Source organism: Leucoraja erinacea, chromosome 10 (assembly GCF_028641065.1).
Source record: "Leucoraja erinacea ecotype New England chromosome 10, Leri_hhj_1, whole genome shotgun sequence".
Taxonomy (NCBI): domain Eukaryota; kingdom Metazoa; phylum Chordata; class Chondrichthyes; order Rajiformes; family Rajidae; genus Leucoraja; species Leucoraja erinaceus.
This window is the reverse complement of record NC_073386.1, coordinates 33,196,025-33,211,083: the sequence shown is the minus strand read 5'-3', so window position 1 is coordinate 33,211,083 and position 15,059 is coordinate 33,196,025. Positions and strand designations below refer to the sequence as shown.

Genomic DNA, 15,059 nt, shown 5'->3' with positions numbered 1-15,059 from the left:
AAGTTTGAAAATGCACACCTCCAGATTCATGGTAGACAAAAATGCTGGAGAAACTCAACGGGTGAGGCAGCATCTATGGAGCGAAGGAAATGGGCGATGTTTCGGGTCGAGACCCTTCAGATTCGTGGACAGTTTCTTCCCAGCTGTTATAAGGCAATTGAGCCATCGTATCAACAACTAGAGAATGGTCCTGAGCTATTATTAGCTCGATGGACACCCCAGACTATTTTTAATCGCTTTACTGTACTGATTGCACTAAACGTCATTCCCGTTATCATGTAACTGTACACAGTGGGCGGCTCAATTGTAATCATGTATAGTCTTTCCGCTGTCTGGTTAACACGCAAAAAAGCTTTTCATTGTACCTCTGCACACAGAACAATAAACTAAACCAGACCAAAAAAAGTGGCTTCTGTACAATCATAAATTCAATTCAAAATGTTTATATATTCTTTACAAAGTAACTGCAAGCTCATACTGCATCTTTCCCTTTGATCTAACTAATGTACTTGAGTTTGACAATTATATTTATGAACAGTAATATCTGATCTGACTGGATAGCATGCAAAACAAAGCTTTTCACTGTTCCTCGGTACACATCACTAATAGAACTAAATCTAAACCTAATCCTATGTTCCTGTGATGCTGTTGCAAGCAAAATTTTTCATTGTACCTGTACCTCACTGTACTTGTGCAAATGACAATTAAACATGAACTTTTATTGTGGAGATGAACAAGATCGCTATGTAATAAATTAAATGTTCACTCTTCTGGCAGACATAATTAACTTTGTGCATTGTATTTTATCAATCAGAATTAAAATTTCTGCAGATTCTGTTGGAAATTACATATCAGTTTTCCAGAAAGAAACCGATAAATTGCAAAAGGAGACATAAATCATAATTTATATAAATTACTAATCTTACACTATTTTCAGGTGGGATAATGCCTTAAAGTGATTGTATAGAACACTCAAAGTGTAAGTGTCTGAATTGTTGTTGCTTACTTTCAATATTGTCAACTGTAAAGTAGAAGTTCACCTAAACCTATTTATTTAAAGTATACTAATGAGTTTATCCTACAAATTAGTTTCAGTCGAACCATGGACAAACAGCCATTGTTTTTCCAACAATTACTGTTGTTGGGAAAATAATGAGATTTGATTTACTGCTACGTATGACTATCTCTGGTCTGTTACCCACAACCCAAACCAACTGAGACTGAAGAGACTGCCGTTGCTGGAATCTGGAACAGTTGGAGGAATTCTGCAGATCCAGCAGCATCTATGGAGAGAAAGGAAAGTGGTGCTGATGCAGGACCTCAACCCAAAACATCGACAACTTCCTTCTCCACACATATGCTCAACCTGGTGAATCCCTGCAGCAGCTTTTTTTTTTTGCCGCCATACCAACTTATTGTGACAAAGTATTGCGATAGTATGCACCAATCTTCTGAATCCATGTAGAGCAACTTTTGATAGCCAAAGAGGAACTTCTGTTAAATGTTATTCTGGTTACATGTCTCAGGATTGTTCAGGAATGTTCAGATAGCCACCAAATCAGATTCTATACTTTGTCACCAAGATATTATAGCAACATTTAGTGGAAGTGCATTGTCATTCAAAGTGTCTGATTACTTAATACACAGAAGACATTCCAGTTGAAATCCAATTTGGAACATTATTCTATTTCTCTTAAAGTTTTTATCATGTTAAAGTTTAATTTTCTCCCACACCACACTCAAATAAATAATGGTTAAAGAATGTTGAGACAAACAATGATATGAAATTATATTTGCATATATTTACTCAATGAAGAACGAGAATTAATTCTGAATTATACAACCTGATTAAGTTCAAATTCATAAGTGATGGGAGCAGAATTAGGCCATTCGGCACATCAAGTCTACTCCGTCACTCAATCATGGTTAATTGATCTCTCCCTCTTAATCTCATTCTCCTGCCTTCTCCCCATAACCCCTGACACCCAAAATAATCAAGAATTTATCTATCTCTGCCTTAATAAAAATATCCAAGGTAGACACAAAATGCTGGAGTAACTCTGCGGGTGAGGCAGCATCTATGGAAAGGAGGAATGGGCGACGTTTTGGGTCGAGACCCTTCTTCAGACTGATGTCAGGGGAGGGGGCGGAACAAAGATTGAATGTAGGTGGAGACAGTAGGGCTAGTGGGAGAACTGGAAAGGGGAAGGAGAGAGAAAAAGGAAGGACTATCTGAAGTTAGCGAAGTCAATGTTCATACCGCTGGGGTGTAAACTACCCAAGCAAAATATGAGGTGCTGTTCCTCCAATTTGTGCTGGGCCTCACTCTAACAATGGAGGAGGCTCAGGACAGAAAGGACAGATTGGGAATGGGAGAGAGAGTTGAAGTGCTGGGCCACCGGGAAATCAGATAGGTTAAGACGGACTGAGCGGAGGTGTTTAGCGAAACGATCGCCGAGCCTGCGCTTGGTCTCGCCGATGTAGAGAAGTTGACACCTGGAACAGCGGATATCGAAGATGAGGTTGGAGGAGGTGCAAGTGAACCTCTGCCTCACTTGAAAAGACTGTTTAGGTCCTTGGATAGAATCGAGTGGAGAGGTAAAAGGACAGGTGTTGCATTTCCTGCAGTTGCAGGGGAAAGTACCTGTGGAAGGGGTGGTTTGGCTGGGAAGAGACAAGTTGACCAGGGAGTTATGGAGGGAATGGTCTCTGCGGAAAGCAGGAAGGGGTGGAAATGGGAAAATTGGAGGTGGCGAACATTTTGGAGAATTATATGCTGTATACGATGTCTGATGGGGTGGAAGGTGAAGACAAGGGGGATGCTGTCCTTATTACGAATGTGGGGAGGGGCAGTAAGAGTAGAGCTACAGGAGATCGTGACCCTAGTGAGAGCCTCATCTATAATGGAAGAGGGGAACCCCCGTTTCCTAAAGAATGAGGATATCTCCGTGCCCTGTTATGGAACACCTCATCCTGGTCGCAGATGCGGCGTAGATGGAGGAATTGGAAGTAGGGGATAGAGTCTTTATAGGAAGCTTGGTGGGTAGAAGTGTACTCAAGATAGCTATGAGAGTCAATACGTTTGTAGTAGATGTCGCTAAATAGTCTGTCTCCTGTGATGGAGACGATGAGATCTAGAAACGGTAGGGACATGTCGGAGATGGTCCAAGTTAATTTGAGTGCAGGATGGAAATTAGTGGTGAAGTTGATGAAGTCAGTGAGTTCTGCATGGGTGCAGGAGGAGCACCAATGCAGCGGAGGTAGAGTTTGGGGATAGGGCCAGTGTACGCCTGGAACAGGAATTGTAAATATCCATTGGACTCCACAGCCCTCTAAGGAAAGATAAATAGGACTGATCGCACTTGCTGCGCCTCAAAATGAGAAGTGCATCTTTCACTATTTGCTTGGATCGCTTAGTGTTTTACTGGGATGATCTTTGAATTTCTAACATCTTGATTACTCCATTAGGATTAACAAGCCTCTCTGGAAAGAGACAGGATGACATAGAGGTGGTCAATTTCATCTTCGGTGACTGAAGTCTCTGACTACGCACAGTTCCCCCAACATTATCATGGATTTGTGGATGACACAAAGCTGGGTGACTGTGTGGGCTGCGAGGAGGATGTTATGAGGCTGCAGGATAATTTGGATAGGTTGGGTTAGTGGCAGATGCATGATAGATGCAGTATAATGTGGATAAATGTGAGGTTATCCACTTCGGTGGCAAGAACAAGATTATTATCTGAATGGTGTCAGATTAGGAAAAGGGGTGGTGCAACGAGACTTGGGTGTCCTTGTACATCAGTCACTAAAAGTAAGCATACAGATACAGCAGGCAGTGAAGAAAGCAAATAGCATTTTGACCTTCATAACGAGAGGATTTGAGTATTAGAGCAAGGAAGTCCTACTGCAGTTGTACAGTTGAGACTGCACCTGGAGTATTGTGTGCAGATTTGGTCTCCTAATTTGAGGAAGGACATTCTTGCTATTGAGGGAGTGCAGCATAGGTTCACCAGGTTAATTCCCGGGATGGCGGGACTGTCATATGATGAAAGAATGAATCAACTGGGCTTATATTCACTGGAATTTGGAAGGATGAGAGGATATCTTATAGAAACATGTAAAATTATTAAAGGATTGGATAGGCAAGATGCAGGGAAAATGTTCCTGATGTTGGGGGAGTTCAGAACCAGGGGTCACAGTTTAAGAATAAAAGGTAAGCCATTTAAGACTAAGATGAGGAAAATCTTTTTCACCCAAAGAGTTGTGAATCTGTGGAATTCTCTGCCACAGAAGGCAGTGGAGGCCAATTCACTGGATGTTTTCAAGAAAGAGTTAGATTTAGCTCACGGAATCAAGGGATATGAGGAGAAAGCAGGAACAGGGTACTGATTTTGGATGATCAGCCATGATCATATTGAGTGTCGGTGCTGGCTCAATGGGCCGAATGGTCTATTCCTGCACCTATTTTCTATGTTTCTATTAATGGGAAACATGCTGGAAAACGCAGCAGTTCAGGCAGTATCTGTGCAAGGAGAACAGAGCTAATGTTTCAGATTGACGACTCCTCTTCTCTGTTTTTTCACAGATGATAATCTGACCTGCTGTGCTTTTCCAACATTTCATGATTTTATTTCAGATTTCAAGTATCTACAGTTCTTTAATTTCCATTTGACATTCACTTCTTGAATAGTATTTATGGAGAGATAAATAGAGATTTTTCTTAATCCTTTTCCATGACCCCTCGATTACTTAGTTTGCACTTAGTTTGTCTGCTTTTTCTCCAGGTCATTGATAAAAATCCAAATCATCAAATTTCAGCAATTCAATAATATGGAGCAAGGTAGTGGGGCTGTGAAAGTGTTAGCTTCAGGCCCTCATAGAAACAAGGGAATTATAGAAAAAATTAAATCAATTTCCAAACTGCTGGAGAGAGGCTTCATATTCTTAATATTCTTATTGGCATACAAGCTACATCACGCAGTCATGACATGTGTTATTACCATTTATCATGGTTATTTTCAGCCCACATGGCTACAGCAAGAAAAGAGCTGCGGAAGCAGAATGTATGCAATCACTATTAACCATAATGAGAGAATATTTGTCAGATGAGCTGAGATATTCATTGGGATAGTGCAAAGGTGCTAGGAAATTATGGTACAATGTAAACATTGCCCAATTCATTTTCGACTATTTTCTCAAATAAATGTATTCAAATAATGGCACAGACCACTGATGAACTGTCAGAGTGGTGTGTTCCCAGCAAATTCTAGCCTATGATTTAGAACTAGGTGAAGATGCACAATTTGGAACTAGATTAAGGTATATCAATGGTGTAACTTGCCTGGTGAGGTAGTTGTATTTGCTGTTAAGATCCTAATGCTTTTTGTACATTCTTGAAAGTGAGTGACCTCAGATTGCCTGGTTATTGAGATCATCATAATTGACGTTGATACAGTATTCAGGCAATATGTTCACATTCACAGTGGAATCATTGAATAGTGGCCCACAGCAGAAACCTTGAGTATTTATCCTGCTTTAATCTTAGGATTTTGGACATTACTAGCAAGCTCACTGTTTATTACTACCTTCTTGAATTGCTGCAGTTGATAAGGTTCTCACAATGTTGAAAGGTAGGTGGGGATAGGATTTTAGAGTCATACAGCAAGGAAACAACTTATCCATGCCAACCAATATGCCCCATCGATGCAAGTCCCACATGCTTTCATCTGACTATTCCTCTAAGCATTCCTTATCCAAGTACCTATCCAATGTATCTTAAATATTGTTATCATACTTGACTCAGCTACCTCCTTTGGCAGCTCCTTCCTTATACCACCACCCTCTGTGTAAATAATTTGTCCTTCAAATTCCTATTAAATCTATGTTGGTCGGCATGGGCAAGTTGGACCAAGGGGCTTGTTCCCACGCTATATTACTCAATGATTCTATGACTTAATCCTATCCTCTGATCCCTGATTTACCTACTCTGTGTAAAACACTTTGTGCATTAAATCTATCTATTCCCCTCATGATTTTATATACCTCCATAAGATTACTCTTCAGCCTTCTGCACTGCAAGGAATAAAGTCATAGCCTGCTTAGCTTCTCCCTAAAGTTCAGGCCATTGAGTCCTGGCAACATCCTTGTGAATCTTCTCTGCACTCTTTCCAGCTTAATGACATTCTTTCTACAGTAGGATAACCAAAAGCTGAACACCAATACTCCAAATGCAGCCTCACCTATGCTACAACTGTAACATATCATCCCAACCAATATATTCAATACCCTAACTGATGAAGGCCAAAAGTCTTCTTGACCACCCTATCTACCTGATTAGTAGATTAGATAGTATCAGAGAACAATGTACCTGTACTCATAAATTCCTCTGCTTTACAGCACTCCCAAAGCCCTACCATTCACCATGAAGGTCCTGCCCTGGTTCACTTCCCAAAACACAACACCTTACAATTATCTGCATTAAACTCCATTAGGCATTCCATAACCCACTTGCCCAGCTGATCAAGATCCTGCTGTATTTTTTAATAACCATCTTCACTATCTACGATACGATTTAGTGTAATCTGCAAACTTACATTTACTTTGTACATTCCCCTCTAAATCATTGATATAAATCACAAACAGCAATGGGCCCAGCATCAATCTCTGAAGCACGCCACTAGTCACATGGCATCCTGTCCATGAAAACGACTTGCCACCATCACCTTTCACTGCTTCCTTCTATGAAGCCAATACACTATCCATATAGCTAGTTCTCCTTGGATCTCACACCATCTAACCTTCCAGAACTCCTACCATGCAAAACTTTATCAAGGCCTTTCTGAAGTTCAAGTGACAATTACAAATTTTGGCCTTCCGCAATAGATAATTGATAATTGCCCTGGTAACTACTTTGTTTATTTGTTTCACCTCAAATAAAGTATTCAAACACAGGGCCAGCATGCTCTTGAAGAAACAGCATTTCAGCTCATTTAAGTGACTAGAGGGGAGCAGGCGGTAAATGTACAGGCACGTTTCAATGCAATTATTAAACTCCTCTTTAGCCTGAGCTAATGACCAGTTTCTTCCATAGAGGCCTGAACTTTTGACGTGAATGACAACCAGTGACAAATCCTCATATGTTTCTCAAGATTTACTGCAAGTACAACATAAGAGCTAAATGATTTTGCTCAGTTGTTTTGTACATTAGGACTGCAGGATATTGTCATCAGTTTCAACTTGGGGCTGTAGAAGTACATTTTTATGCAAATACACATATGAATCATGCATGTCTATGACAGACGCACATCACGTAATTACTGTTGGACTGCAATATCACCTAGAGTCAGAGACATAGAAAGATACAGTGTTAAAACAGGCCTTTTGTATTAATGGGTCTACACTGTCCATCAGCCACTCTTTTTACTCTAATCCTACATTAATCCCATTTTTTAATTCTCACCACATGCTCTTGACTCGCCCCAGATTCTACTGTTCTACTACACCCTTGGGGCAAATCGCAGTTGCAAATTAACTTTTCAACCTGCATGACAGTGAGAGTTCATGCTATTAGTTACGTCAGGCCTACAGATTGTTAGAAGAGGGAATAAAAAATTCCACAAAAGTGACTCAGAGATTCCCCTGACAACAGAGCCATGCTATTAAGGTTTAAATAACACGGCCATTTATTTTTTTCATAATGAGACGATATGGGGAAACCATAATACTTCATTTCAAGATGAACACTAATCATTAAAGTCAACACATTTTGAATTTAACAATTGTTTGACAAAACAAGAATAAGTTTGATTTAATTTGCCTTCTACTAATCAGGTAGCTGCAAGATTTGGAAGACTAGTTCTGAATCATGCTGCAGCTGTACTCAATGCAATCCAATTCATTGAATTGGCCAATCATCTCTCAGTTGATAATCTGGCAATGATTTATAATATAAGCTGGAACCAATTGCATTCACAGCTTGAATTAATCAGAAAAAGAGTTATTCAATTCCCACAAACAAATTAACAGTAGGAACAGTTCTCATGAGACATTGTCTATTCTGACATTTAGCATGATAATACCTGATCTGATTGTAAGTTCACAACCATATTCTTTTTCAACCTGAGGTAGATAGATACTTGATGAGCAAGGGTTCAAAAGATTACCATGGTTAGTTACGAATAGAGGCAAATTCAAGCAACATCGGCATGACTTGACTTGATCTCATATCCACATACCTATGCAATTCCTTATCAAATATCCACCTTGGGTTTAAAAATATTCAAAACTTCTGCTTCCATCCCCTGTCGGGAAGAATTCCAAAGATTCTATTCAGAGAAAAAACTCATAATTTCTGAAATGAGCAACATCTTATTTTTAAATAGTGACCTCTATTTCTGAATTCCGAGAAGAAGAAACATTCTCTTCATATCTGCCTTGTTGAGACCTCTGGATCTTATTTGCTTCAACCAAGTTTTCATCTCACTATTCTAAATTCCAGCTCATAATGAGACTGGCCACTGAACCCTTCCTCCTCATAAGTCAACCTGACCATTCCTGATATGAATCTAACACACGTTTTCTGAACTGCTTACAATGTATTAATATCATTCCTTGAAAAAAGGAGATTTGTACTCAAAGACTAGAGGACATAGCTTTAAGATGAGAGGGGCAAATTTTACATAACATCTACAGGGCACCTGCACACGGTGAATTAACACCTACACAGAGGGTGATGGGTGCCTAGAATACACTGCCAGGGGTGGTGTTGGATGCAGATACGATAGTACCTTTTAATAGTCTATACTGAGGCACATGAATATGCAGGGAATGGATGGATATGGATCATATTCAGGTACTTGAAATTAGTTTATCTTGCCATCGTGTTTAGCACAGACACCAAAGTGCCTGTTCTTGTGCTGTACTGTTCTAGGTTTAATGCACTAAAGAACCTCTATACTTCTCTATTCAATTATCTTCACAATAAATAAGGTCATTCTGCTAGTTTTCCAAATTATTTGAGTATCTGCTTGCTAGCCTTTTATGAATCATATAACATGACACATTCGGCAATTGTTTACCATTTTGACAATATTCTTTTTCATTTAATATTCCATTTGCCAGATGTTTGCTAACTTAAAAGATATCTATGTCCATTTGTTACCTTATCAGCTTACCTTCTTGTATTTGTGTCATTGATGATTTTAGCAACCATATCGGTTGCGTTCAATGGAACTAACACATTATAAGGCTGAGAATTATATTCTGTGCTCTGTATCTTCCCTTTGCTCTACCTTTTGTACTTTGGTTCGGCTTGATTGTATTTATGTATAATATATCTGATCTGTTTTTGATGGCATACAAAACAAGCTTTTCACTGTATTTCGGTACACATGGCAATAATAAACCTAAACCAATCTTCGGTATTTGATACTCTTACACATGCTTCAGAAAATGTTCTCTAGTATCAGGATAATTTCTAGGAAGATGATGAATTATATACCTAGATATTCTGATCCACGCCAAAAGTTATGTGAGCCACTAAGTCTTTAATGCAGCCAATGGCAGTTCAGGTGTTGGCTCCTAATCGATTCAGTTCATGCTGTTGTAAAAATGCCAGCCACTGCTCTGCGTATAGGTCAGAACGGGGCTCAGCTGTGGCTAAGATGAGGTATGCTAAGATGAGGGGAGTCTTTGGTTGCACATGAGACTAACATTGCGATATTGTTATTGGTATTGGGTTAATACTGTCATGTGTACTGAGAGACTGTGAAAAATATACATGGTAATATTAATGGGGATTATATTAGGAGACTAACAATGTTTAGAAAGTAAGAAGGTGGGAGGGGTGTAACTGTTGGTCAGCTCATTGGAGGTCAGGGTCAGTGATTTAGGTGATTGCAGGGTCTTTGAATGGAAGTTTGAAGGGGATCGATACCTGGGATTTGGGCAATGCTGAGGTTAGATGCGAGATTGATATGGTGCGGAGATTGGGGGTCAAGTTTGCAGAAAAGTTATTAACTTACCTGGCAGGTATTCCACCTTAGGGTTCTATTGGGAAAACCATGTTGTGGGAATTATGTCATTCCATGTGATGTGATGTTGAAAGTACATAGGGGCCTGCAAGTGCCTTGCTGAATTTTTGTAAAGACAGAAAATTATTATTACCCAGCTTTAGTTAGGGGGGTGAGGGGGGGGGGGGGGGGGGGGGGGGGGGGGAAGCAGCACACTGAAGTTCCTGCCCTAAAGTCTTCCTGGGCTCTTTGGATCTCCAAGGCACTGAGACTGCATGCATTGGTATGATCTTTTTCATATTCCATTATGATTGGTCTAGCGTGTGAAATTTTGCCAGCTGGAGATGGGAATGACATCTCCTTCCCGCTGTGAACATGCCAGATCAAAGGAATCGTATACATGATAGATTCTGAATAACATTGCTCAAAGAAAATATTCTATTCAGTATATACTATTCAAGTTTTTTTTCCTTATTGAAACATGAACAAATTCAAATGCCTGTTCAATGCTAAAAGTAATAGTTCTGTAATAAAGTTTATGTTAATGAGTTATAAGAAAAGCAATTTTTCCAAAGCTTGTTATAGTTCTCACCATGATGAGGATCCTCAGCTAAATCATTCAGCAATAACATTGCTGATCTGCTTCTATATTAATATCCCATTCATTTCTTGCTTCTGTAAAAGGCACTAACTTTTAGGGCTACGTAATGTTGCTGTGTGATAGTATAAGATGGTTGAGGGCAGAATTTAGTACTAGAATTACAAAAAAAGGAAAAATTAAATCAGATGCCCACAATGAATCGCCCATCTTCCACTTATCACATATTAAGATACATCCACGAGTTGCAACATCACCTGCGCCATATTCTCCTTCCCTCAGTTGCCAGTTTCTACACACACTCTCACAGCATTAACAGGCTGGAGAGAACACCAAGCCTCCTCCACTGCCACAAGCGAATTGGAAGAACAGTTCCTCATAATCCATTTGGGTAGTTTACAACCCAACGGCATGAACGTTGAATTCTCCAATTTCAAGTAAATGCCCTTATTCCCCTTCCCCTTCATGTTGTCCCCCAATTTCCCCACTGGTGCACACATATTTCTGTCACTATCCCACCAGTCTATTCCTTTCTCCTCCTCCTTTCACATCTCCCAAACTCCCTACTCCCTCATATCTCCTTTATCTCTCCTCTTTTCTCTATTTTCTCTCTCCTTTTCCCCTTCGACCCATATCCTCCCCTTGGATCCTCCTCTTCCTTCCTTATCTGCACCCTTTTCTCTCCATTTTACCCATTGCCTTTATCACTATCTCCACCCATCTATCAATCACTCCCCTGGCCTTTTTCTACCAATCACTTGCCACACTTTTCCACACTCCTCCCTCTCTTGTCCTGCTTTCTCCCTCTACACCATCAGTCTGAAGATGGGTCCCGACACATAACATCATCTGGCTGTTTACCTCTACGGATGCTGCCTGATCCACTGAGTTCCTCCAGCATTTTGTTTCTTTTGCTCATGATTCCAACACCTGCAGTCTCTTGTGTCTTTGTAAAGTCCAAATATTTACTTGTTTTCATGATACCTCAAAGGCTTCAGCATCTTCAAGGCACATGGCAGGCATGTCATAGACGATTTCCCACTATTTTGAATAAGTGCAACTCCAATAACACTCCAGCAACACCACCACCAGCAGTTACCCTCTAGGTCATACACAATGCTGTGTTTAAAACATAGCACTGTTCATTCTTGGTCTCAGGTCTAAAACTTGGATAATATAACACAAGCATATTGTGGAAGGACCTGCATCAGGACTGTGCCACTTGCAAAGCTGGATCGCCCACTATCTTCTCAAGGTGAACGAGGGAAGTCAGTAATTCATCACCTTGCCAAATGTTACATACATCCCAATAATTGACAACAGTTTTTTTTATATTTCCCTGTCATAGCTTACATGAGCCCTGTATTAATACTGCATGGATTCAACATTTCAAATCCTTGTGACAATACTGAACATATGTTTAGAGTTTTTAATAGTTGCCATGTATGGAATAATTGAAGGTTTGTTTCTCCAAACAATAAATGTATTTGATAACTATACAACTTTATCATAGAGCAATTATAAATACTTTTATCATTTGCATCATTTCAGTTATTCAATAAAATAAGTGAACATAATCTTCTTGAAAAATATCTGTCATTAAAGATAAAATTACTAAACATATGACTCAGTGTTATCACTCCTTTTGCACCTGAGGTCACCATGATTGTAAATGTTTTACAGTTATTTGGCTTTAATTCCTCCACCACAAGTTTTGTAATGAAGTTTTTCCAAATGTTCATTTAAAAGTTCTGATCATGAAGTGAAGATTTAGTTTGGGCAATGAAGAACATATTTTTCATGGTGTCTCTTGCATCAAATGATACTGTCTGGTGAACTGGGGGTCACTGTATCACAACAAATGCCAAGGGAGCCAATTTAAACACACTTTAAGTATTTGAACAAAGACAGTTCCACATTAATACATTAAAATAATAATGGGGAAATATTTATAATGGTTCCCTCATTGAGCATTGCCTTTTTAATTTGCATTCATCATAACATTTTGGAATTACAAGTAGTTTTTGTTCTTCAATAAATGAATCATTTGATATTAACTGTTTCATGCTTTTTGGAATCAATTAATAGTTGATTAAAATGTTGTCTATTTCAGTGCAGAAAACATAATTGGAAAACAGATCCTTCCAAGGACACCATTAATGTTTAAGTTATGTCATGTATGTCATATAAGATTTGGCACAGATTATTTTCTTTGAAGCCCTGAAACCTGGATTAATAGCTTTGATTTGTTCCAACAAGATGTATAATACCTGGCAAATAATCGAATGGCAGAATTCTTCTTAACATATAATGACAAACTTTGATTGTTATGGTTTTGAGCACCAGAATGAGCTAGATTTATAAAATGGCAGTAATATTTGTTAACTTTCATATATGAATGCATGCGGATTTTATGTGCTGCAATTTCATCCACCACCTATAGATGTAAGTTGCAAAGACATGATTGGTATTGAAGCCACAAATTCAGTCGGCCAGGATGAATTAATTGCATTCTAAACTGGGATTATACAGAGATAAGTCTCAAATGCAAAGCAAGAAGGCAAAATTATTTAGTTTTATGCCATTTATTCTACAGTGAGATAAAAAACAGTAAATGGAGATTGATGATTTGGTTGGGATTTTCCATCTGATAGGAATTAGTTCTGATGGAGATTTCACCTGAAATGTTAATCCTCCCTTTCAATTGCTACTTATTTCCAAAACAATGTGTTATAATTTCATATTTATAACTTTTTCAAGTTTTTATGCTACCCCACATCCCAAAGACATGCTAACTGGTAGTTAATTGGCCACTGTAAATTATGCCACCTGTCCTCAGTTGGTAAGAGAATCAGATGGCATTTAATGGGTGCATGAAAGAAAATATGTTACAGAGAAGCAAGTAGTGGAATGGGATGGCTCTAACATGCAGCGTAGATGGGCCAAATGACTTACCTTTGTTCAGTGAGAAAATATAAAATATTCTAAAATCACAATGGGACTGGATAGAACAAAATTTCTTCAAACAACTTCAACATAAAGGGAAATATTTGAAGGTGAAGTCATGAAAGATGACTGACCTATCCCCATATTTACTGCACATTCCTTACAATGTAAAGTATCATTCAGCCCATCAACTCTTATGTTAGCTCTCCAGCCATTTCAATCAGTCCTATTCACCCACATACTTTTTCTGTAATCTCTTCTCTCTTTTATACCCAACAGTCCCCCTGGCCAACTTCAAGAGATTTATAGTACCCAGTTAATCCACCTGCATGTATGTGATGTGAGAGGAAACCGGAACATCCAAAGAAAACCCATTTAGTCCTAAGGAGAATGTGCACACAAACAGTACCGAAGGTCGGGATTGAACCCAGATCACAGAGGCACTAATAAACCATCCTCATTTTTTTTCTCATTTTTTCAGTTAAAGTATTTTTGACTGTATAACATTTTAGAAGGAATATGGAATTTGTTAAAGGGAATTTCAATTAATTTCTAAAAAATGCCCATTGATTAATTGAAATGGATGCCTATCTTTTTGCCAGTAAATTTTGGTGTAAAAATTGATTTTCCTAATTTATATGTTTGGACAGGCCCATTAAAATCTTGGAACTATACATACACAAGGCCAGTTTTCATTGAATGCCCATTTGTGTTATGATATTATTATGAATACTAAATCATACTAGAGGCTATAATATCTCATGCGTGCCATATATTTCTTGCATGTAACCAGCACCTTGAAGAGGAGGGGGTGGGGGCTAATAAAAATTGTGAAGCATTACAGCTTATATGTAAGATAATACAACATATGTTCTCAAAAAGTAACTTCACAGCCTACAAAGCTTGATCGAGGACAATGAGTTCAATGTCAGAACTTGATGACAACCTGAAAATAATATAATTTAGACATTTACATGATCAGTAATTGTAGGAAAGTTTCACATCCCTGTGTTTGCACTGCTGATTGATTCTCACACTTTTCCGTGAGTGAACTGTACCAGATTGATTCCAGTTCTCAGCACTTGGAAGCGACTCTTGAACATCTTCATGCTTTCTCACTCACGTTCATTGTGGCCGGTAAATTTCCCCTCTGCTAGTATGTGCTGCTGACCAGGCAGGATAGTGCCATCACGAGGTACCACCAGGATAAAATAACTTCAGCACCACCAGTGATTCCATATTGTTCTTTGGATGGCACTGTGAAAAATAAGATAAATCATCCTTTAATCCACATTTTCTTATCAAAAACAATCTAATGAAGTAAATAGGTTAAAAGGTACTGCTTCTTCACAGCAGATATTAGACTGCCAGTCATGTCAAGCTCAATGAATGAGACTAAAGATGTAATCAAATTGTGCTCTATTTTCACAGGAATACAGATCATAAATCAGCTACAGCTTTTCATTGCAAAATATGTAGTGACTTTTATGATAAACTAGACC

The 15,059-nt window shown here is 38.8% G+C and overlaps 1 protein-coding gene across 1 annotated transcript in view; it reads right to left on the bottom strand.

Annotated features, from left to right (window-relative positions):
• Positions 1–10,218: 10,218 nt before the first annotated feature.
• negr1 (neuronal growth regulator 1) overlaps positions 10,219–15,059 on the bottom strand; it is a 403,329-nt gene continuing 398,488 nt past the window's right edge. Inside the window, exon 7 of the mRNA XM_055641889.1 lies at positions 10,219–14,814. Coding sequence (XP_055497864.1) covers positions 14,711–14,814 — 104 coding nt within the window. The 3' untranslated portion in view covers positions 10,219–14,710. The remainder of the gene's footprint in view (positions 14,815–15,059) is intronic.